The 25796-nt window shown below is 45.9% G+C and overlaps 1 protein-coding gene across 1 annotated transcript; it reads left to right on the top strand.

Moving 5' to 3' along the window:
• The first annotated feature begins 10762 nt into the window (after nucleotides 1–10762).
• Nucleotides 10763–18293, top strand: BTN1A1 (butyrophilin subfamily 1 member A1). The gene is made up of 7 exons (XM_075540701.1): nucleotides 10763–10841; nucleotides 11054–11401; nucleotides 15291–15572; nucleotides 16257–16406; nucleotides 17128–17148; nucleotides 17242–17268; nucleotides 17638–18293. Exons 1-7 carry the CDS (start codon nucleotides 10763–10765, stop codon nucleotides 18291–18293), a joined length of 1563 nt encoding a protein of 520 aa, XP_075396816.1.
• The last annotated feature ends 7503 nt before the right edge of the window (nucleotides 18294–25796 follow it).

Genomic DNA, 25796 nt, shown 5'->3' with positions numbered 1-25796 from the left:
TTATATAGTTATACATCTTTATGCAGTTTATGGGAGTAGAAATCTCAGTCTTTCTCCCTCAGAGACTCTTGGGTTTAAAGTTAGCAGCCTAACCACTATACCACTAGGGCTCCCTATACTGCTACAAGTACCAATAAATCCATTTTGCTTCGACATCCAGTGGTCTTGGCTGATGGACTTCTCTGCAGAGTTGTAGACAAGTGGGAATACTCTCAACTTTCCCGGGTCCACTCCCATTCACCCCGAACGTCCCTAGACTCTCACTCCCCCAGAGTCAGCAAAAGCTTGGTCTCTAAAGTCAAAAGGAACTTACAGGTTTCTAAGAACAAACGCTGAAGTGGAATACATTCTTTGTTCAAGATTTACTGATAGGTTTTTCACGAATCAGATAGTCACAGAACAATCCCTCTATTGTGTGTGTCAGGCACGTCATTTCCTTCTTGTTCTCACATTTTAAACTCAAATGACAATTGCGTTCTGGAGAAAGTCGTAAAAGGGTTTGGGAAAACCTGTTTTCCTTTACTGCTCTGCAAAGTTTTGCATCTCTTATAAAACCTCTGTTATTATAGAACTTTTAAAAGGCACAGTTCCTTCAGCCAGTGGCCCTTGACTTCTCTGGGATGCTGTGTTCCTACCTCTCAAGGATTCAAAACCTTGTGTTGGTTTTTTTTTTTTAATCATTTTATTAGGGGCTCATATAACCCTTATCACAATCCATACATACATCAATTGTGTAAAGCACATTTGTACATTCATTGCCCTCATCATTCTCAAAACATTTGCTCTCCACTTAAGCCCCTGGCATCAGCTCATTTTCCCCCTCCCTCCCTGCACCCCCCTTCCCTCATGAGCCCTTGATAATTTATAAATTATTATTTTGTCATATCTTACACTGTCTGCCATCTCCCTTCACCCACTTTTCTGCTGTCCATCCCCCAGGGAGGAGGTCACATGTTGAACCTTGTAATCAGTTCCCCCTTTCCAACCTACCTTCCCTCCACCCTCCCCGTACGACCACTCTCAGCACGGGTCCTGAAGGGATCATCCACCCTGGATTCCTTGTGTTTCCAGTTCCTATCTGTACCAGTGTACATCCTCTGGTTTAGCCAGATTTGTAGGGTAGAATTGGGATCATGATAGTGGGTGGGGAGGAAGCATTTAGGAATTAGAGGAAAGTTGTATGTTTCATCATTGCTACATCGCACCCTGACTGGCTCATCTCCTTCCCAAGACCCTTCTATAAGGGAATGTGTAGGGCCTACAAATGGGCTTTGGGTCTCCACTCTGCACTTCCCCACCTCATTCACAATGATATGATTTTTTTTGTTCTGATGATGATGTTGGTGTTGTTGTGTGCTGTCCCATCTATTACAATGCACAGTGACGCGATAGGCCAGAATGGAGCTGGGGAGCAGGCTGGATGACAGTGTGTTTGGTTGTGGTTTTTATAGGGTTTCCTAGGTCGAAGTCTTTATAGGAGCAGATCTCTAGGTGGCTTTACCCACAGAGTGACTGATGAGTTCAAACCATGCATCTGTCTATTAGCAGCCAAGCCCTTAACTATCGATTGGCTCACTAGGGTTCTCTTTTCAGTGCTTTAGGAGACACAGACATGAAGAATATTGAGAGCACTTTCATCGTCAAGATAAAGAAGAGAAGAGAGATGTAGCCAATTGCCCCAACGTTCTTTTTAGAGGACATACAGGTCTCATGGAACATGACCACAAAATGACCTGGCCCATTCCTGCTTCTCCAGATCACTTGAAGGTATCCTACTTGGGTTGGCAAGTCGAGGAGGAATCGGTAGACTGTGAGGGGGGAGGGGGTGTGGGTCATGAGCTGCGAATGGAGACCCATGACCAAATGAAATGTCTTCTCCTGTTGAGACCTGAGCATTTCTCACATTGTCTCATTTTGGGGGGAGGAGAGCTGCCTTCTGAATCTTTCATATTCGCTGACTCTTATTCTCTCTCCTCCCTGTTTCTCTCGCTTTGAGGCCCCCTGCTGACAATTTCTCTGAAAAGAGATGACTTCCTGTATCTCTCTGCCTTCAGACACTCACCCCAGGAGAACTTCAGCCAGCGAGGGACAGGATGGTAATGCCCACAAATGTAACTCGGGTATTAACACCTCTCATATCGACTCTTCTCTGCCTCATTTCCTTGCTTCTGTATGGCCTTCTCTCGGATCACAGCTCAAATAAATTACTTTTGGTCTCAGCATCGGCTTGAGAGAGAACTCAAGCTGCATCACAGTCTGATGAGCCATAGAAAGGAAAAGCAGGGGTGAAGTCCCACCAGTAATGAAGCCATGACCTGCGTCTACAATTTCCAAGTCTTGTATTTTCAGATTTTCCCTCTCCTGTCCTACAAAGAGAGAGAGAGAGTGGAGGGATCTAGAACCACCCCCACCACCCCCCCCCCTGTTAAAAGGAAGAGGACAAGGGTGGGCTGAACCAAGATAAGAGCTAGGGCAACAGCTGCCATGGAGAGATCGCGCACAGAACTAAGAAAGGGTCACGCGACGCTGAGCCCTTCTCTGAATCTCCCGAGTTCTCCCTTGCTCAGTCCAGCCTCATTGGATTGGCACCCAGAAATTCAGAAATACAGAAATTCATTGTCTGGCCCTGTTCTTCGTTCCAGGAACTCTCCATTTCAAAACTACTTCTGGGAACCTAACTCAACAATGTCACCATTCGATCAGATCACAGTCTCTTGCTCCCTGGGGCACCTTAACTTCCCTCCACGCCCTCTAGTTAGCACATCTTCTGCCAGAGGTAATCTTCCACATCGATTCTTGGTTTCCATTCCACCTACCCTTCACATCCACAAACACTGTGGTACTACAGTGTGCATACATGTCACATAGGCTTGATAAATGGGAAAATTATGTCATTTTTATAATGCTGACCTATCATTAGGCCTTATCCAATTATTATTAGCAGTGAAGAGTGTGTAGCCTCAGAAAGAACCGTTGACCACATGACTCACCCGCAAGCCACAGAAGAATGCGGCATTATCCTTGTCACTCCGTCATCCTAACCCTTCATCTAGATTTGGTGGGACCACATGCAACAGAAATCCTGGACCTTGAGCCAGAACCATCCCTGCAGCATTGCCACTGTTCATGCAAAGCCAACAGCTGTTCCTTGACCAGCATACCCTCTTTTCCATCCCTACCAGAACCCCCAAATAGGTGTTCAGATCCAGCACCCAAAGCAGTGCACATGCGCAAAGGAGCCACCTACATGATTGGATGCAGCAGTCGGGGAGAGGGAACCACAACCCCTTGGGCCACATCTCCGCCCACAGGACAGGCAGGCCACACGTTTGGAGCAGAAGTGTTACAGGAGGGGGAAATAGTAACAAAAACAAGCCCCCAAAAACCTAGCAACACATTTTCCCTAAACAAAGATAATGATTTATATTGGCCCAATTTCAGTTATAGGTTAATCCATGAAAAAATACTGTTGAGTTGCTCACCAGGTACGTCAGAGAGACAAAAAATAATTTGGTGACTGTCCTGGAGTTTCCCCAGACTCCTTTGTTTTGGCATGTTCACGTATTTACTACTAGATCACAAATGCAAAGACAGGTGACACGGATGTGGCGCCTAGACGCCACATCACGAGAGGCCTCCAGCTACCCGCGTGCCAACCATCTGCTGCTGGAAGATGTTGATCGCGTGTGTCTTCATCGTCCATTTCCAGCTGGGCTGGGGTGTCGGTTTCGTTCATTGGCTGTCCATCAAACCTGAATCAGATCTGTCTTGTTAACAAGCCCTGTCTGGCGCTCACAGTAGGCTTCATCAGCTTGCTCAGGTTGATGTGGTCTTTCTGCGTCTTCACTCCCTCCTTAGGATTCTCCTGGGACGTGGTTGTGGGATTGTGCGCGGGTAAGCGTGGAGATGCCAGGGGCAACGCAGGAGCGGGCGAGTCCCCTCTCAGCCCCACTGCAACTCAAGAAAACTGGTGTGCTTGTTTGTTTTTTATAACAAGACACTCTAGTTATACATATACTCACATGAGCTTGAGAAATCCTGCTCTGGGAAAATGGTGGTGGGGAAATGGGGGATAATTGATAACACCCATAGGTTATCTTATGCGTTTAACTGTGGAAATTGAACCTACAAGTGTCAGAGGAGAGAGGAAAATGCAATGAGAACAAAGACAATGATACAAAGGAATAGAGCTGGACGTGGGAAAGTAAGAAAGTGATACAAGTAAATGTCATCCTACATCGACTTGGCTCAATAGTAATATATGTTGCTATGGTAGTAGTAGTGATATACAATAGTATATTATATAGCAATATATATTAAACAATAGTAACATATAGTAAAATATTGGACAAATACTGTAATAGATTTCTATGAGTAGTCTAGGAGCACTAAGTCATTGTTAATCATAACAGAGTATCAAACTATTATCTAAAAATGAATTTAGTAAGAAATAGCAGCATGGGGGGAGGTGGGGGGAAAGGAAGAGGTGTTAATAAGCCCAGGGACAAGGGAACAAGTGATCCAAACCGGTGGTGAGGAAGGTGTAGAAGGCCTGGTAGGATGTGATCAAGGATAATGTAACCGAGAGGAAGTACTGAAACCCAAATGAAGGCTGAGCATGACAGTGGGAAAAGAGGAAAGTAAAAGGAAATAGAGGAAAGAGCTAGGAGGCAAAGGGCATTTATGGGGGTCTAAATAAAGGCATGTACATATATAAATACATTTATATGTGAGGATGGGGAAATACATCTATGTACATATATTTATAGGTTTAATATTAAGGTAGCAGATGGGCATTGGGCCTCCACTCAAGTACTCCCTCAATGTAAGAATACTTTGTTCTATTATACTGGCATTCCATGATGCTCACCTTCCCGACATGATCACTGATGACAAAGAGGGTGCATAAGCAAATGTGGTGAAGAAAGCTGATGGTGCCCAGCTATCAAAAGAGATAGCATCTGGAGTCTTAAAGGCTTGAAGGTAAACAAGCAGCCAACTAGTTCAGAAGCAATAAAGCCCACATGGAAGAAGCACACCAACCTGTAATCACAAGGTGTCGAAGGGATCAGGCATCAAGCATCAGAGAACAAAAAAACTTATCATTGTGAATGACGGGGAGTACAGATTGGGGACCGAAGACCCATCTGTAGACAACTGGACATCCTCTTACATAAGAGTCATGGGGAGGAGACAAGCTACCTCCCCCACCCCCACTATCATGATCCCAGGTCTACCTTACAAATCTGGCTAAACCAGAGGATGCGCACTGGTACAGATAGGAACCGGAAACAAAGGGAATCCAGGACAGATGATCCCTTCAGGACCAGTGGTGACAGTGGTGATACTGGGAGGGTGGAGGGAGGGTGGGGTGAAAATGGGGACCAGTTACAAGGATTTACATATAACCTCCTCCCTGGGGGATGGACAACAGAGAGTGGGTGAAGGGAGACATCGGACAGTGTAAGATATGAAAAAGTAATAATAATTTATAAATTTTCAAGGATTCATAGGGGGAGCAGAGAGGGAGGGGAAAAAATAAGGAGCTGATATCAAGGGCTCAAGCAGAAAGCAAATATATTGAGTATGATGATGGTAACAGATGTACAAAAGTGCTTGACACAATGGATGGATGTATGGATTATGATAAGAATTGTACGAGCCCCCAATAAAAGGATTAACTCCCCCCACCAAAAAAAGAAACAGCAGCATGAATGTATTATTATTGATTTTGGACACACATATGTAAATACCAGATAAAACTACTAAACATTTGAAATGATTACATCTCGTAAGGGGGGGAGAGATAAGGTCAAGCGGAACTTATGCTTCTTATTAAAATTCTCTGTACAATTTTATTTCTAAAAAACGCCATGCATCATTTTTACAGATTGAGAACTCATTTGAAAACAGGAAAAGGCCTGGCGGTTTCCCCAATGAACACTGGATTTAAGCAATCTGGACGGCATCAGGGGATGCTTTACAAAAGACCAGAGAGCCCTGGCATTTTGCAGCCAGACTTGCTTTCATGTGGAACACGCCACATTCTTCGGTCCAAATGCCTTCCACGTTCAAAAGAAAAAGGTTGTTTTTCTATCCTAAAAATAGCAGGAACTTCATATTGGTGCCTGTATATCCCAGATGCATCTCACAACCATGGCAACCATGAGATGCCCTGGAAGCCCCGCTTGTCCAGACAAATCCAAATCATGGCTGCCGTGGCGTAAATAGCTTGGGTTCATAATACCATTTGCTATTTTTCTAGTCCTTGTTTTTGAGTCTAATTGCCTTGAGTATTCTTAAGAGCCCTTCCTTCTCTCCCAGCCACCAATGGGATTTGTCCCTTGCTTCCTGGTGCTGCTGGAAGAGAAACATCACAAGTGCAGGGCTTTGAAAAGGTGTGTCTTTTCACACTGTCCACAAGGCTAAAAGTTCAAATTCAAGGCAGCAACTGTAGGGCAAGAATCTCTTTCTAATCGCTCTCAAGAAGGGTCCTTTCCTCTGACGGCATTCCTCAGTTCCTTGGTGACAAACACATTTCTGACTCCGGTGTTTCCCTGCGTGTGCTTGTCTGTCTCTGTACTTCATCTGCTGTTTTTTCCATCTCAAAAGAGATTAGGTTTCCAGAACACCCTACACTGAGTCAGTCTCTTAAGCATAACAAAGAACTTATTCCAAAAGGGGATCACAAACATAGGGCATTAGAATTCCAGCACATACCTCGGGGTTACATGAATCATTTTGATCATGTAGTCCAGGAGACAGAACTCTAATTAGAGGGAACCAAGGCGAAAGGGGAGATCGATTCTAGGTGCTATTTTTAGCAAGTCAAGCATGAAGTGAAACTGAGATGAGAGCAGACACATCTCAAAATACAAAGGCCAAGATCAGCTTTGTTTAAGCTGCAAATTTTATTCCAGTTAATACGCTGATGAAAAGACAAGGAGTTCCCATTCAAAGAGCTCAGTTTGGGACAGTGGTTCTCAACCTGTGGGTCATGACCCCTTTAGGGGTGTTGAACGACTCTTTCACAAGGATTACCCGATTCATAACAGTAGCAAAATGACAGTTATGAAGTAGAACAAAAATAATTTATGGTTAGGGGGTCACCACCACACGAGGAACTGTATTAAAGGATCATGGCATTAGGAAGATTGAGAACCACTGGTTTAGGAGAAGACAGACTTGTAATCACATCTTCTCCTCTAACTAGGACTCTCATTAGTCATAAACCAGAATACCGGAGCCAGGAAGTTGTCCTACTCACTGAATAAACACGGCCCATCTTCCTAGGGAATTGCTTTTTCTGGAAGATGACGTTGTGAGGTGCCATCGAGTTGGCTCCGACCCATAGCGAGCGACCCTATGTCCAATGGGATGACACACTGCCCAGTCCTACGCCGTCCTCACAAGATGTGGAGGAGGCATAAGCCAACCAGAGTCCGAGTCAAACAGATCTCCTACAGAATTAAGTAAAACGTTTGCATTGACTGTAAATTTGTGGAGAAAACCCATCACTACAAAGGAAGCGCCATCCGGAACCCACTATGGTCGGGCTGCTTGTGCAGTAAATGAAGGAATTCAAATCCCCTGAAGCAGGAGGAGAGGTTTTAGAACGGTTGCTACTCAGATGAGCTTTTAAGGTCAGAAAAGGAGTTTGGCAGGCAGAGGAGAGAGGACAGAATGCCCTTGAATGAGGAGCGCGAGCACTATTACCTACAGGCCTGAAAAGATGTGGTTTGGGGCAACCAAGGATTATTTCAAATTCTCTTGGTGGTTGGGTAGCATTCAGAAGGAAGAAAGCTGAGGCAAGGAGGAAGGTGACAGTGGAGGTGTCACATCCTACGGCCTCTTTGTGACCAGAACTAGGTGCCTGAATGCGCTGCTGGGACCATTGGAAAGCTATGGAGGAAGTTTTTTTTTTAAACCATTTTATTGGCACTTCATCCACGTATCATACGATAGTTCAATCATATCAAGAATGGTTGTACAATCATTAACCACAATCAATTCCAGAACATTTTTCTCCTTTGTATTCATTGTCATGAGTGTAATTTTTTAAATGGTCGCAAAAATAAACACCACAAACCATTCTCCAAATCAACACCTTCTGCCTGTATAATTCAGCGTCATTGTTTAGACTCTTCGTGTTGTACAGCCATTCTTGATATCCTCTTTCAAATTATCCCACCACCATTAACGTAAACCCAATGCTTCCTACACAACTCTTCCTCCTCCAACCATGGTCACTATTGGTCATCTTTGGCTTCTTTCTTTTTGGAGATTTCTTGATATAAAATCCACAGATCATAACTTCCATAGTTAATCTGCTTTTAAAGAGTTGTATATAACATACATCATCACAATCAGTTCTAGTGCTCCCTACCCCACATTCAATGTGTGCTCCCTAAGCCCCTCACATTCTGTACTCCATCCCATCCCCTTCAGTTATTGTCACTGTGCATCCACTTCTGTGCTTCATAAATGGGGAAACCTAAGAGAAAATTCAAAAATAAAAGAGAAAGAAAATAATAATGTGAAAATAAAAAATAAGAAAGTAAAGATCACCAGCAATGTTTAAAAAAATGCCAAATAAGAAATTTCTGTCATGGAACTAGTGAGAAATAATTTAGTCTAGAACAAAGTCAAATTGGGTCAAGAGAGAGGCCAACTGACCAAGTAGCATGCTATGCCTTAGTTCAAGCCACCAGAATCCAATTTACAGTCATCTCTGTCTGACAGTGAAGCTGTTCAAGCCACTCACCTGTGGCCTGAGTGGATCTGCCAGAGGCTTCATCTGACTACTCTGCAAATGGATTTGGGGTTCCCATGTCCTCCTCTGGAGGAATTTTAAGCCAATTAATAAATGATAACATGATCAGGTTTTCATTTGGGAAAAATCAGTTTCCTAGAAGTTTGGTGAGGCAATTGGGGCAATGGTCTTCTATTTGTCTGTATTGTAATCTGAATTTTAAAACAAATGACAAGCATCGGGTAGGGCAGGACTTTGGCCACAAATGGGCACTTGATCTAAAAAGCTAATTTCCAGGATATATTGAATGCCTACCAATCATAATGTTCAACCTCACTATCATGTAAGTGAAGAATAAAACAATTTGATAAAATTTCACCTATCCCATTAAGGAAGATAAGGAATAATAGCACTCAGTGCTGACAAGGATTACTAAAAAGGAGATCGTGGACTCAATATCTGAGAAGGGGACTTTGGCCATATGTTCATACTCTTTGACCCAATGTTTCTATTTCAGGGAGTTTAACAGAAAGTTCATCAGTAAGAACCATAGACGTGATGTGGACAGAAACTTGCCTTAAAATCTTGAAAATGGTTATATGAAGCAGGAAGGGGTTTCAACACATTCTTAGAAACCATTTTTTTTAACCAATTGCATTTTCCAACAGACTTCCTGAAGCTCTCACACATAACCTCTGTAGCTATGAACAGTGTTTTGGGTGATACAAAAAGCTGTGTGGAGGAGCAGCCCAATTCTGCTTTTATGATGTATATGAGCCCAGAATGACAGCTGGAGGGAAATATCCCGAATCTGCCCACATCACGTCTGTGGCAATCATTAATGTGGCCATCGTTGATGTGTGGTACTGCAGATCATCTGCACCTTTTCCCAGTTTTCTGCTCGTCCGTAGCAGTAAGCAATTTTGCCCAAATAAGGAATTATAGATCTTAGGAGTAGTTTTTAGAGAACTTGGGCAAAGAGGCAGCTTTGGGGCCCTGAAAAAAATCATCAGCTCTTGTAGGCTTTTGCATTGCAGCCTACCCTGGGGCTTGGCCTCTGATGGAGTGATGCCCAAAGTGACGGCAGAGATAGACCCAAAGAAGAGGAGGATTGCCAGCTGTGTGCCTTTCGACCCCCAGAAATGAGAATGGAATATCAGTTGACCCCCCTCTGATTTTACAGGCTTAGTCTTCCCTACCAAGCACCACCCTGAGCCCTATGCCGGGGTGAAAAGGCTGAGGCTTGAAGAGGGAAATGCACTGACTTCGGGGCCTCCTTTCTCCTCTCTGTTCCCTTTTATTCAGCCCCGCTCCGTGATGATTATCAGATCATAATCGGGGACACCACAAACCCACTGACACCGCACCTCCCTGACAATTAAAAAAAAAAAAGGTTTTCCTTCAAAGTAAGTGCACCAACCTACCTAGGGGGAGGCTCCAGAGAGTTCTTCCCCCTTCCCTTTCCTGTTGGCCTTGACCTTGTGCCCCTGGGGCCACAACCAGCCTCCTCTGTCTTGGTAGCACTGCACTCTGGGTGCCTTTTCCTCCCGGACTGTCAGGTCAGTACTTACAATGACTCTCGGCTCTCCTCGGTGAGTGGCTGGTCGGGGACATTTTCCTCTCTGAGACCTTTCTCTCTGGGAGTAAGCCCTTTATCCAACTTTTCAGCCTTATTCAGTCCCCACACCCTCTCCTCGCCCCCCACCCCCTGACTCTGGCATCTTCTCTTTTCTTTTCCATTGCACTTTCTCGGCTGCTTCAATGTCTGTCCCCTGATCTGTATGATCACTGCAGAAAGCAAATTCCAAGTGATTGTATCTGACACTTTTTTTAAAAAATGGTATGAAGTCAAGATGTGTTCATTTATGCAACTCACTCACGGGTACCAGAAACCGTCACCCCGAGGTAGACAGTGCGTGTACAGAGCCCACAGTGAGGCCTCTCCATTCACCTTCCAGGCTGAAGTTCCAGCAGCCTCCCACCGTGCCTCCCTGCCCAGGAAGGTCGGCCATGGCCCTTTGCCCTGCCATCTGCCTTTCCAGATGTGCGCTCATCCTAGCTTTCCTCCAGCTGTCCCAACTGGATGCAGGTAGGCCTCCCTCTTGTTTCCATCTCTGGCTTGGTGGGTTGAAATACGTGGCTCTCCTCAGCTGCCTCCATGAGTGGCTCCAGATGGACACCCAAGGCCCTTGGGGGAATTAGAGGCATGTGCTTCCAGGGAGCCTGGTCTGCGTCAGCCTCCAATTCCCATCTCCACCGGCACCCTGACCCAACTTGGTTTGTGTTTCTTTGTTGGCGCAGCTCCGTTTGACGTGTTAGGACCCCCAGAGCCCATCCTGGCTCTGGTGGGTGCAGATGTCGAGCTGCCCTGTCACCTCACCCCCAACGTGAGCGCTGAGCACATGGAGCTGCGATGGGTCCGGAAGAAAGTCTCCCCTGCGGTGCTGGTACACCGGGCCGGGCGCTCGCAGGACGCAGAGCAGATGGCGGAATACCGAGGAAGAATCTCGCTGGTAAAGGACAACATCACCGCCGGGCACGTGGCTGTGAGGATCCACGGGGTCAGGCCCTCGGATGACGGAGAATACAGGTGCTTTTTCGGGGAGGGTGAAAGCTACGAAGAGGCCAAGGTGCAGCTGAAGGTGGCTGGTGAGTAAGCTGGGTTTTGATTTTGTTTATTGACTCTCTTATGAATATGTATATGTAGCTATTGGTAGTTTGGGTTTTCTATATAGCTCAAATTCCTTGGGAAACCATCAGATTCATGCTCAAAATCCCGCCGGTTGGAGGCGGCTGGAAGACGGGTGCGTGAGCAATGGGTGGGAAGCAGGTTGAACTTGAGAGTGGGTCGTGAGTGCAAACACGTCTAGCATTCTTCGCTACCAGTACCCTGTCCTTGCCTTGGGCAAGTCCCCGAACAGAATATTTCAGTCGTGTCCCGGTTATCTCATTGCCAACGAGGCAGCTTTATGGATCGGTCCCCAAGGACCCGACTCCCTAGGGTCATAGACATGATGGCTAGCACCGTTGACCCACCCAGAACAGATTGTCCTTTAGTTTCCATGTCTGCTTCAAGCTGCAATTCAAGTGAAACACGACGATGGGAGGTATTCAGGAGGAAAGTTTGCCGTGAGGCCTGGATTTCCCACGACTGAGGGTCCAGTTCATATATGCACTACTTTGCTGCAAACAAGACACGTTTCAACCTGCCTCGGGATCAGTCAGTGACTGCAGACAGGTCTGTCAGCAGCACGGTGTCCTAGTTTCCTTCGGAAGCCTTCAAAATAAAGGCCCCATCAGACAATGGCTTCAGCAGAGATCTGCTGAACATCCAAGACACAGAAGTCTGTTCATGAAGATTATGGTAAAGGAAAAAAAAAATTAAAAAGGTCGGGGGTGGGGGGGGGGCGGGGAATTCCCAAGGGATCATAAGGAATCTTAAAGATGAGATGAGGTTTTCTAAGCCTGTAAAGATTTAGTCTTGGAAACCCACGGGGGCAGTTCTACCCTGCCTGACAGGGTCTCTCTAAGACAGAACTGACTCCATGGCAGTGAGTGAGTGAGTGAGTGGGTGAGTGAGTGAGTGAGTGAGTGAGTGAGTGAGTGAGTGAGTGAGTGAGTGAGTGAGTAAATGAGTGGCCTTAATGTCACCTTGGTTACATATGTGGATGCTGACTGCAGAGTCAGTAGTTCGAACCTGCCAGCTGGTTTAAAGGAGAAAATGAGACCGTCTGCTTCCATTCCTCTGAAACTCAGGGAGCACTTCCGCCCTGTGCTAGAGGGTGGCCCTTAGTTGGGATTGACTTGATGGTAGTGGGGTTTTGTTTAGACGGGTCGGGTCTTAGGTTTTATTCAGAGAACACAGGAAGATCACAGGGGCTTCTCGGGAAAAGGTTTTAAGAAACTTTAAAACATGATTAGGGTAAAGAATGTACAGATGTGCTTTATACAATTGATGTTTGTATATGTATGGATTGTGATAAGAGTTGTATGAGCCCCTAATAAAATGTTTAAAAAAAAGAAACTTTAAAACTGCATTGGTGAGAAACGGACGGGAAAGTTATGCTAATCGATCCCCCCACACACACACACCCCACATCGTGACAACACACCTACTCATTCTATGAGGCTCGCCAGGACTGTCCTGCAAGAAGTTCATGCGGAAACCTTGCCTCGTCCACCCTACAGTCCTGATCTTGAGGCTGCGGACTCCTTTTTGTTCCAGAACTCAAAGCACATTGAAAAGGAACTCCAGATGTGTCCCTGGAAGATGCCCGAAGTGCTGCGGTGACCTGGTGTGGATTGAGTTCTCTGAGGGAAGGCTAAAGGAATAGAAGCAGTAGCTTCGTAGTTTGACGACTTGATTTCATAAAAGGTGTCTGTGATTTTGTAGTGATACCTTGTTTTAATCTGCCCTCATACGAGCGAATGCCATGGAGACAAGCTTTCTGAGCCGTGTTTTCTAGGGTCAAACCGGGGAAGCACCTATCTGGCAGGATTCCTCCAGATTGAAATAAAAATAAGACTGTAGCTGAGACGCTGTCTGGTCAAATCTAAACCTATGATACACTTGTAAGCTATAGCTGGGCCTTGTGGTCTGTGACACGGAGAGAGCCCTCATGTGACCAAACACAACGATGCCATAGGATGGCCTAGACGGCAGTCTCTGCTACACCAAAGATGGCTCTAAAATGTCAACTATATAAATATGCCGCCTTCGATGGATAGAGTCAAATAAAGATGAAGTTTGAAGATCTTGGGTGAAGTCTGGGCCCCGGCCTCCTACCAGGATACCACGTGTAGCAAGAGCATGTGTAATTTGCATGCTTTCCTTTTTAGTCCTATAACACCAAGCGCGACATATTCGTAACATTTAATTAAAATGTATATATTAATACATATTGATAACTATGAAAGTAAAGAATAAAAAAACAAACAAAATTCCTGAAATTAAAAATTCAGGCATTATAGGATTAGGGAAGGCGTATCTTGCAGGTCGGTTATAAAAATGGAGCAATGTGTGCGAGGTAGTACCGATGAAGAACACAGCTTTCCCCCAGATTCTGGATGCTTCCTTCCCCCAACTACCATGATCCGAATTCTACCTTGCAGGACTGGATAGGGCAGAGTCTGTACACTGGTACATATGAGGGCTGGAAGTACAGGGAATCCAGGGTGGATGATATCTTCAGGACCAAGGGTGTGAGGGGCGATACTGGGAGAGTGGAGGGTGAGTGGGTTGGAAAGGTGGAACTGATTACAAGGATCCACATGTGACCTCTTCCCTGGGAGAGGGACAGCAGAGAAGGGGGGAAGGGAGACTCCGGATAGGGAAAGATATGACAAAATAACGATGTATAAATTACCAAGGGCACATGAGGGAGGGGAGGGAGGGGGAAAAAAAAAGAGGACCTGATGCAAGGGGCTTAAGTGGAGAGCAAATGCCTTGAGAATGATTGGGGCAGGGAATGTATGGATGTGCTTTATACAATTGATGTATGTATATGTATGGATTGTGATAAGAGTTGTATGAGTCCCTAATAAAATGTAAAAAAAAATGGAGCGATGTGATAGCATATAACTGTGATTCTTACCTGAGTCACGCATATCTACCTTTGAGATTCTGCTGAAATCAGCAACATCTTTTGTGGCAAGATTACACACACATAGACACACACGCTTGGATCATGGAATTAAACTGTGGTTGTGGACATGTGTGAGGGCTCTATCATATGTTTTCCTTTACTCTGGAACCGTAAGAAAAGAATTAGGCAAAACAAACAGAATAAGATGCTGCTGAGTTAATTTGTGTTTGGACATAGTTTTGTAAGAAGAGATGAGGGTTGAAATATTTACAATTTTTCTACCTCGGCATGGCTGCTAAAAGACAGGGAAACTATCCGCTAGAATCGCAGTGCAAAGACCCTCTAATCCCCACTCCCCGAATCCTCCTTTGTTCACTCGTAAGCACCTGATCCTATTCCTCGAAGTCTTCTCTTTATGCTTTTCAACCACACAGCTCCCTCCTAATGTGTGACGCTTTTCATCTGCACTATCCCACTGGTCTTGCTACTCCTCCTAGCTGCACACATCTCCTTCATATGCGCCATCAAACTCTTTCCTACCTTTCAAAGGCCCGCTCTTTGATTTCAGGGTAGGACCAGCGGCTAGATTCCAAAGTGACATCCCTCCCTGACAAGATGTAAGAAAGTCCCTCTATTCATGCTTCAGTTTCATTGTGAAATGAAATATGGAACAGCATTCCTCCCATTCCCAGTCCCCTTGTACCCTATCAGGGTCCCTGGTGGTGTAGTAGTTAAGCATTAGGCTGTTAACCACAAGATCAGCGGTTCGAAACTACCAGGCATTCTGCAGGAATCTGGGCTTTCTACTCCTGTAAATAGTTACTGTCTCAGAAACCCACAGGGGCAGTTCTACCCTGTCCTATTTGGGTCTGCACAGGCTCTGTGGCAGTAAGTTTGGTAGTGCCCTGTGAAGGGTGTTCTCTAAGAGATTCAGCCAACTTCTCTCTCCATAGCTCTGGGTGCTGACCCTCACATCCAGGTGGAAGTTCAAGAGAGTGGTGCGATCCGGCTGGAGTGCTCCTCAGCGGGATGGTACCCAGAGCCCCAGGTACAGTGGAGAACTCTCCAGGGAGAGAATTTTCCATCCACAACCGAGTCCAGCATACCTGACGAAGAAGGCCTGTTCACTGTGTCTGCTTCACTGATGATCAGAGACAACACCCTGGGGAATGTGTCCTGCTGCATCCGAAACCTCCTTCTTGGCCAGGAGAAGGAAGCAGGAATTCCCATACCAGGTGAGTGCTTCAGGGCCACTCTACCCGGGGTAGTTGCCCATCCACGACCTGATGGCGTTGTCAACTTTCCCTACCTAAGCTCCTGCCTGTTGATTTGAGAAAAGCCACCAAGAGTAAAGATCCTGAAGGTGCAAGCTCTCTAGACTGCATAGAGATTCCAATTTTCCATTTCAGGAGATTTACCTGAGCCTACTCATGGGACGCCTTTCTTCTGTTAATGAGTGAACAAGAAGCCAAACTTATTTTTCTAGTTTCACTATTTTTTAGCCTTCACTTCCCCTGAGTTCCCTGGGTTCTCAGGGAAGCAGGTCTTCTCATTTATTCTCCCGATACTAACTCTGGTTCCAGCAGGAACCTTGCCTTGTTCTTTCATCATTCTATCAGTGCAATTATATTACAAGTTTCTTACTGGCTTCCCTTATCCCCTTGGCGTCTAGGGTGCATTGATGATTCAGGAGTCATTTCCAAAATAGCATAAACTGATCAATACAATAGTCTGCTTCATGTCACAGGTCCTGTCCCAAAAGAACTCTTGTCTGTCTTCTTTCTTCCTAAGCTCAGAATTTTTCTGAAAAGCTTAGTGGCCCAGGTTAACCCTTCCTCGATCTCATTTAGGAGTCAGGAAGGAAGCTGGACTTGCTCACAGCTTCTCAACTACTTTCCCTTTGGGTCTTTCCGCTCTAGCTCCTCTTTTCCCACAACTGACTCCCTGGATGGTGGCGGTGGCCGTCATCATGATAATCCTGGGATTTTTCACTATTGGATCCATATGTTTCACTTGGAGACTATACAGGGAAAGAGCCAGAGAGAGGAAGAGGGAATTCAGCTCTAAAGGTAAGTCATGGAATCCCACGTTACGGGACAGAAGTGCTGCCGAGTATGGTTGGATGAAAGTACTTCAGAATGACTTCCAGCAGGGCAATGCTTGTTTCTAGAATCAAAGGTGGAAATGCTCATAAAGATTTGGAAGTCCTAAATATTCAAAATGATGATGCAGAACAGAGGCCTGGGGGCCCAAGCAGAGTCAGAGCAGACTCTCCCTGAGGTGGCAATCATGGTACTCCCTCCTTATGTACCCCCACACTGTGTCCTCCCTTCCTAAAAGCAGTCGCTCATTATGAAAGGTCTGATAGCAAGCCAGTGAGAACTGCCTGTGCATTTCTTGGAAAACTAAACAAACAAAATGTCCTCGTTCCTCCGATATTGATAATATTTTAGTATTCAGGCATTCCTAAATGGAAGATCCCACATCCCACACCCCACCCCTGTGCATTTTCCACATCTGTTTTATCCCCTCCATCACATCCTCTACAAGGCACGCTGGTGCCATAGTGGGTTGTGCATTGGTCTGCTAACCACCAAGGTCGGCAGTTTGAATCCAGCAGCCACTCATGGGAGAAAAATGAGACAGTCTGTTCCCATAAAGGTTGACGGTCTCTGAAACCCAAAGGGGGCAGTTGCCCTCCTGTCTTATAGGGTTGCTATGAGTCAGGATCCCCTAGATGGTTTGTGATGTACAGTATCGAACTTTGAGATATTTCTGTTTGCTTTCCAGAGAAACTCCTAGAAGAGCTCAGTAAGTTCTAATCTTCTCACCACTGTTTTACCCACAAAGTTTTCTCGCTCTTATCCTTAACCCGTCCATAACCACCGCTCTCTTTCATTGCAGAATGGAAAAAGGCTACGTTGCATGCAGGTCAGTGGCTCAGAATTTCTCCAAGGCTGGGTTTGTGGGGGGATTTCAAGTTCTGGGATCCACGGCCATGGAAGCGCTAGCAGCATTTTAGAAATGAGGATGGAGAAGGGAGAACTGAAGCCAACAGCCCCCAGACTTCCTTTGATAGCCAGACACAAGGCCCCTCAGGGAGGGTCCCACAAGGCACAAAGGACAAACTCTTGAATGATCCTGTGGCTGTCCATGAGGGAGGGAGGGACTGGAGACAACTAAGCAGGCCAAACAGCTCCTAACAGGAGACTTTGTCTCTTAAAACTGTGCTCTATTTCTTTGGAGAAAGAGAGATAAACTTACTAATACTCCCTGACCTTCTGTCTCCTCCCTGTCCAGTCGATGTGACTCTGGATCCAGACACAGCCCACCCTCATCTCTTTCTGCATGACGACTTCAAATCTGTCCGACTGGAAGATTCGCGGCAGAACTTGCCTGAAAAGCCAGAGAGATTTGACTCCTGGCCATGTGTGTTGGGTCGTGAGGCCTTCACCTCAGGGAGACATTACTGGGAGGTGGAGGTGGGAAACAGGACCGACTGGGCGATCGGAGTGTGTAGGGAGGATGTGATGAAGAAAGGATTCGATCCCATGACTCCCGAGAATGGGTACTGGGCTGTGGAGTTGTATGGAAATGGGTACTGGGCCCTCACGCCCCTCCGCACCCCTCTTCCATTGGCAGGAGCTCCCCACCGGGTTGGGATTTTCCTTGACTACGAATCAGGAGAAATCTCCTTTTACAATATGTCTGATGGATCCCTTATCTACGCCTTTCCCAAGGTGTCCTTCTCTGGCCCCCTCCGGCCCTTCTTCTGCATCTGGTCCTGTGGGAAGAAGCCCCTAACCATTTGTCCACTCACTGAGGGGCTCCAGGGTGTCTCTGTCGTTGCTGAGACTCAGGACCTTTCTAAGGACATCCCACTGTCTCCCATCGGCGATACAGACACTCTCCATTCTAAACTGATCCCCACCCCGCCTGGTCAAGGAGTACCTTAAAGATTCTCCTAGCTCCCCTGCTTCCCTTGGCTGTAATCCCTCTGCCCCGTCACCCTGGAGGCTTCAGCTGTCAGCTTCATTCAGTTTCTCCCAGTTTCTCCCAGTCAGGCAGAGGTAACTTGGGCTTAGGAAGGTTGTGCTATCGATGTTACAAGCAAGAGCAAGATGGAAGACTTTCTTAGTCTCTGTCTGTATGGGCCTTGGGGGGAAGGGTGTGGAGATGTGACACTTAACACTTTTTCTATTGCTCTCTTATCTCTTGAGGCCAGATCCTGTAGGGAGGAACTTGGAGCAGATGCAAAAACTAGCTCACGGGTTGAGATGGGGTTCAGTTGGCAGGGGGGTTGAGACAGAAACACCTTGGTGTCCAGAAGAGGAAAGTGTGGAGGGACAAACTGTAGGTGAGCATAAATCTCAAAGGATAATTGGGAAGGGAAAAAAAATCCCAGGCTGGATATTGGGGGAACACTACATTGGAGAAACAGGGGTTAAACCCCAGCACAGCAATGAACTCTAAAGCTTTGGGGGCCTGTGCCTCACCTTTTCCAAGGTATACTCTACAGGATAGATGATACGGGCCTAATTCGCTGGGATCTGGAGTATAGGAAAGGGCCATGGATAAGAGCTGGGATTCGCACGGCTGGAGGGACAGACACCAAGTGTGCTAGAGGAGAGAATTGTGGATGAAAGAAACAACAAAATAGTCCACAGCAAGCCCTGCTCCACTCTCTGGCCCCTCCTGTTTCTCCCTTGCAGGATGGTTAGCTCAGTCTCAATCCGTTCGCTCTACAATTTCCCCACCTTCTTCCTTCTGATCTATCATCGTTCCAATTCGAAGAACTTTTCAGGACTCATCATCCTATCGTGATCCTGCCACTTTATCAGAGTCACAGCCTCCTGCCCCCCAGTCCTCCCCCTTCCTCCAAATCCCCTCAGACCCTCCCAGTGGTCTCCACCGTGTCCCTGCTCACTCGCTTGCGCCCACCCAGCTTTCCGATTTGCCACTTCTCAGAGTAGATCATCAAATGATTGCCCCTGTCTGCATGGACCCCGACCTACCTGTGTCTCACCGACAGACTCGGTTACCCAGGAGTGCACATTCCTTTTGCATTGTGCTCTCCCCGTTTCCAGGATAGACTGTTGTTGTCTGTGGTCTTCACCAAATAAATGATTTTGTCTGATTGTTGAAAGCAGCTATTGTATCCTCCTTTCCTCCTCGCAGCAAGTGAACGGAAGCACAAACAGAATGAAGCCAGGGAGCAGGGCAGCACAGCTGGCAAAAACAGGGCCTTTTCCTCTTGTTCAAGGCCAAGAGGGCCCATCCGCCTGTAAAAAGGTCACAGCGCCAATGGTCCCCCTCAGCCTCTGCTCCTGTAGTTACTCTGTCCCTACCACCAGGAAGGTCACAGACTCCTGGGCTGGGTGAGTGTTAAGCGATGCCTTCACCCAGGAGGGGGACTTACTTGGGACATCTTCAATGATTAAACAACAGAGAAGGGGATTAAAAATTTTTTAAGTCATTTTATTGGGGGCTTTTGCAACTCATCACAATCCATACATCCATTGTGTCAAGCACATTTATACATTTGTTGCCATCATCATTCTCAAAATATTTACTTTCTGCTTAAGCCCTTGGTATCAGCTCCCCATTTTCCCCCTCCCTCCTTGCTTTCCCCTCCCTCATGAGCCCTTGATAATTTATAAGCTATTATTATTTTGTCATATCTTACACTGTCGATGTCTCCCTTCACCTGCTTTTGTGTTGTCCATCCCCCAGGGAGGAGGTTATATGTAGATCCTTATAATTGGTTCCCCCTCTCCACCCCACCCTTCCCGGTATCACCACTCTCACCACTGGTCCTGAAGAGATCATCTGTCCTGGATTCCCTGTATTTCCAGTTCCTATTTGTACCAGTGTACATCCTCTGATCTAGCCAGGTTTGTAAGGCAGAATTGGGATCATGATGGGGGGATGGGAGGAGTGGAGGAAGCATTTAGGAACGAGAGGAAAGCTGTATGTGTCATTGTTGCTACACTGCACCCTGACTGACTCGTCTCCTCCCCGCAACCTTTCTGTAAGGGGATGTCCAGTTACCTACATATTTGCCTTGGGTCCCCAATCCTCCTCATTCACAATGATGATTTTTTGTTCTTTGATGCCTGATCCCTTCGACACCTCATGTTCACACAGGCTGGTGTGCTTCTTTCATGTGGGCTTTGTTGCTTCTGAGCTAGATGGGTGCTTGTTTACCTTCAAGCCTTTAAGACACCAGACACTATATCTTTTGATAGTCAGGCACCATCAGCTTTCTTCGCCACATTTGCTTATGCACCGATTTGTCTTCAGCGATCGTATCGGGAAGGTGAACACACAATGATATGATTTTTTTTCTTCAATGCCTGATAACTAATACGAGAAGGGGAGTTTTTAAAAACACCATGCCATCAGTGGGAATCTTTGGATTTCTATGTGAAGACCCTCCCAATTCAGTGAGAAGCCCAGATCACCCTTTGTTGTCTTAGACAAAGATTAAGAGTCTGACCTTTAATACAGTTCAATTGGCCCAGTCACTAAATGGCGAGAAATGCATTTATGTGGCTATGTCTTCTAATGTGAAATCATCCAATGCTGATCTAGTGCTTATTAAATTCTTATTGCTTATAAAATTGCTTACTAATGTCTCCACATTCCAGTTTATGTTCACTCTGAAATGCTATTCCCATCACTGTACCATCTCATACTTCTCATGATTAAAGTAACAGTGAACATTCTAGATTTTCATCTTACCCACCATCTTCACAGAGGATCATGGCAAATTAAAACAAATGTTCACCCTCAGGTGGGCAAGTTGAGCACTGGACAGGTTGATGATGATGATGGTCCTTCTATTTTAAGGGGGAAAAATCATAAAATTCCATTCTCCTCGTTGTGTCCTTGTCAGCTCCCAGCCCCCATGCCCATTGCTGTTTGAGTCTAGTTCTACTGTTTGTCCACTAATTTGGAAATTAAGACCTAATAGGTGTACGGTGTAGTTGTTAGGTGCCGTGGAGTAAATTCAGACCCACAGCACCCCTCTGCACAACAGAACGAAACACTGCCCAGTCCCACGCATCCGTCACAATGGTTCCCATGCTTGAGTCCACTGTGGCAGCCACTGTGTCCATCCATCTCCTTGAGGGCCTTTCTCTTTTTCACTGCCCCTCTGCTTTACCAAATATATGTGTATGTATCTATATTAGATTTTGCATGTATATAATATATATATAATACACACACAGGAAGATAAGTTAAAAAATATATTGCCACGAGAGTTCCAGTTCAGACAAAGGTTTACGCCAAACAGAACATGGTTAACAATGTCTCTGTGATTGGTGGGTGGCTGAAGCCAAGCTCTCTCGGTCATACACTTGGCTTAGCCTCATTAGGGTGCCTTCAAAAGAAAGGGCAAATCAAGGCACTGGCTTCTCAAGGGGTCCTACTGCACCAGTTAGCCGCAGGCAGAGGGGTCAGCTCAGAAGGTGATGGGGACTCTTTGGGGGATTCTAAAAGGGTTATCTTGAAAGATGATTTTCAAAGGACACAGGATGATCACCAGGGCTTCTTAGGCAGATATTTTAAGGAAATTAAACACTTCCCCGGTGAGGAAAAGACTCAGAAAGTTATGCCAAGGAATTTCCCCTCCACCTGTTCATTCTTCAAGGGTAACAAGGACTCTCTTAGGCAAATCCCACTGGAAAACCTTCCTGCAACCATCCTCCAGCCCTGATCTTACCCCTTTAGACTTCTTTTCACTCCCACAATTCAAAGCACATTTTCAATTATTTGAACTCCTTAAAGATGCCAAGCTAATATATATATATATATATATATATATATATATATATATATAATTATTTTTTTAATTAAAAAAAGATGCCAAACTGTGGTTTTGACATGGTGTCCATCAAAGAGTACAACTTCTCCCAAGAAGGGCTGGAGCGATGAAAACACTGCCCTCAGCGGTGTATAGACCTCGAGGGAGAGTCTGATGCGGAACAAAAGTTTCACGTGTTGACATATTTTGTTTCATTCAAAGATGCCTATGAATTCATAGCGATACTTTTTTTTAACTTTCCCTGTGTGCAATCACCTTTCAAGGGACGTCATTCTGTATTGCTTCCAAATGAAACTGGCTTATCGATCAGGAGACCCCAGAGCGCGTCTTTTCAGAAGGGTTGACATGAAAACCTAATCCAACGAGGGTGAGAAGGGACGGTCAACATTTATGCCAAGCGCTTCCTTTGAGAGAGGAAGAAATGGAAGGCCTGAAGAAAAAAAAAAGTGATTTGATCAAAGCCATAAAGTATGTGATCATATTGGGGCCAGAATGCTGGTATCCTTGCTACATATCCCAGGCGTCTTCCACTAAGGGTACCAGAGTGCGGCAGCAGATCAGCACTCACATTCTGAGCACCCCATTGGCAGGAGGCTATGGGTGACAGTGAAAACCCCAAATCTCTGCAGAGGCTGCACGTGGCTTAGGCCTCCATTGAAATTCTTCAGACTGTTAGTTGACCAAGGATGTGGGCAGTCTTGCCCTCAGGCAGAGTGCTTTGGACAGGAGACGACCTCCTTTCCCTCTGCAGTCTCTGCTAAGGGCTTGCCTGTGTGTGTCCGTGGTAGAGATTGCCACTTTGGGAGTTGTACAGTCAGGAGTGAGTCATGTTTTGGCTGCCTTGGTCTGAAGGCCCTGGATCATTCTTGTCAACTCTGTTACCTAACATAATGGATGCATCCCAGTCATGGGCCCATTCCTGCCTCTGTGGTCCCATCTGTAACTGTGAAGCAATCAGGAATTGTGGCACTTCCCTTTGTGTTCCATGCATTCGTTCATTCATTAGTTGCATGACTATGAATTCCTGGATGCCATTATAACCTTGTAAGTGTCTCCCTCATCTTTGTCTTTTCTCTGTCCGGTTTGACTTAATAAATGGTCGCTCCTTAAATTATCTTTGATTAGTGGCCGCTTTTGTGCCCCGAAAGTACAGAGGGACACATTAAATTAATCTGGGAGCTGGAGCTTCAGGAAACTGTTTGGAAAATTACCAAGGTTGACCCCATTGGTTCGGGGTACTCATAGGTTTAGGGAAGGGCTGGAGAAGAAAAACACAATAGAGCCTGCCACATTCTGCCTGCACTTGAACTTGCACGTGGGGAACTAGAGAGAAAGGGCTCCTGCCTCCATCGTTTCACATAACCCCAGCTCCTCCCTCACTCTCCGCCCGTCCCACATGCTACCCTTTGGAGGGGACTGTCCCTGTTTTTAAAGTATTTGTAGTTAAAATGTACTTTTAGGGGAAAGCATTTTCTTTTTGTATGTCCAAGTTTCGCAAAAATACTTGGGATCCTTAGGTAATTGTTTCGTTGATTTTATGTGTCACCTATATCTTGTTAGGGAATTTTACAACCATCATGCCCAGGAAAGACAGGGTGGCTGCAGGATCTCTTCTTGGTCAGAAAATCAGTCATAAGCTCTCATCAATTCTGTGACCTAGCTTTCCTACTTTTCTTCCTGGCCACCTGGTACAGTACCTCCTCATGGTAAATTCTGAGAAAAAACCCAAAGACCTTCCTTCTCCCATTTTCTCTGGCCTTTGTGCATAATTCACCATAGGATCCACTTCTCTGATGACCCAGGAACCAGTCTGAGGCTGCCTGGCCAGCTGGCACGGTCCAGAGGAAGTCATGGACAAGAGGAAATAATTAGTCTCAGTAGTTCTGGCCTCATTGCAGAATCTTCTGAAGAGTCAAATATGCCTCCCCTCCAATGCTTCACCAGAACCTACTATCCCATTTCAGAAGCACCTGCAGTGCCCCCATTGCAAATAACTAAAGTAGACATTAGTAAAAAGAAAAGAAAAAACAACGCATTGTCATCGAGCCAGTGCTAGTTCTTAGTGACGCTAGAGGACTGCCCCACCGTAGGATTTCCCAGGTTGGCAATCTTTCTGGACGCAGACTCTCACATCTTCCCCCCACGGAGCAGCTGGTGGACTCCTCCGTGGACCATTCAGTGAGCGGCAACTGGTCACCACTGTGTCACCAGGGATCAGTATAGACTCATAAACCAACCCGACGTTAAAAAACAAAAAACCCACTGCTATTGAGTCGATTCCACCGCAGAGTGGCCCCTAATGGAGTTTCCCCGGCTGTCTGTGACCCTGGGGTCCAACCATGTGGTTAGCAGCCACGATGCCTAATCCACAAGCCACTAGGGCGCATCCACATAAACACACCCAACTTTGCGCCACAGGACACAATAGAACTCCCGCTGTGGGTTCACGAGACAATCCCTCTTCAGGGACTGGACAGCTCCCTTGAAGCATGGGCGCTAGCAACCCATGGTGCCACGGTTCCCTCATATCTATGGACAGCACCTCAAATTTAGCAGGTTCAAACCACAACTCCGGATTCCCTCTGATAAATTCACTCCTAGTTTGGTCTTCCATCACTGGCCCTAGCCCTCACCCCGCTTCTCTATATCATGAGAATTCATTTAGCTTTTCAGTTTTATTGGGACATAGTCCACACGTTGTACAATTCAATCGTTTCATCGTGTCAAGAGCTGTACAATCATTTTCCACAATCAATGTGAGGGTCGTAAGATTTACTCTTCGTCCCGCTTTTTAGGAAATCCCATGACCGTCAGTGATCCGTTAGTAAAGTCTGCCTTCGAAACATGTCTTGAGCGTGATCACACCTCTCCTCCTTTACATCAGCCCTGGCTCAAGCGCTCATTTGCTTGCCACACTTTCCAGGGAGGAAAACGAAGCTTTCTATTCCCGGAAAGAGTGGCAGTCTTGGAAACCTACCAGGCCAGTTCTGCCTGCCCTATTAGGGTCAAAATGAGTCAGAATTGACTCGATGACAGTGAGTTTTTTTGGTTTCCCACATGTGTACCTTTCAGTGTCAGTTCTCCTTACAATGGCTAGAGTATTGTTTTTAAAGGCAAATCAGATTAAGTCACTAAATCCCCCCTCTCTCTTTCCAATGCAGTCAGGACACAACTCCAGGTCCCTACTGTGGAAGCCACACCGATCCACCTTCTCCTAGGCTCCTTCTGCTGCCTTACCTTTTTCTACTCGGTCCTTGTTTTCTTTCTTCTAGACACAAATGATTTTTTGCTATTTGTTCTTGTCTGAAGCCCTTTGTCCTTGCTGCTCCCTTTCTGTGCCTGCCTCACCCCACCCCCACATGTGTACATCCCACCCTCATTTCATTTGGGATCTGCTCAAACCACTTCCCTCATCCCCTTCTTTAAAAACAGCACCCCTCTCCCAAACCCTCTCCATTATTCTCTGACCCCTTGCCTGGCTGAATTATTCACCAAAGCCCTCATCATTTCTTGAAATTATATGCATATTTGTTTCCTCTCTTTCTTACAAGAAGCCATCTGTTTATTTGTGTACAATGTCTGTATTCAAATTTAAGGAACTTAATCAAGGAAAAAAACCATCAGAATT

This window comes from Tenrec ecaudatus, chromosome 1, assembly GCF_050624435.1.
Source record: "Tenrec ecaudatus isolate mTenEca1 chromosome 1, mTenEca1.hap1, whole genome shotgun sequence".
Classification (NCBI taxonomy): Eukaryota; Metazoa; Chordata; class Mammalia; order Afrosoricida; family Tenrecidae; genus Tenrec; species Tenrec ecaudatus.
Note: the sequence above shows the minus strand (reverse complement) of the source record. Positions and strands in the feature narration are given on the sequence as shown.

Coding starts and splice junctions, on each gene's coding strand:
- BTN1A1 (XM_075540701.1), top strand. CDS start 10,763: ATGGCCCTTTGCCCTGCCATCTGCCTTTCCAGATGTGCGCTCATCCTA. Junction 16,407..17,127: donor GAGGGAATTCAGCTCTAAAG/GTAAGTCATGGA, acceptor TTTGCTTTCCAG/AGAAACTCCTAGAAGAGCTC. Junction 17,149..17,241: donor GAAACTCCTAGAAGAGCTCA/GTAAGTTCTAAT, acceptor CTTTCATTGCAG/AATGGAAAAAGGCTACGTTG.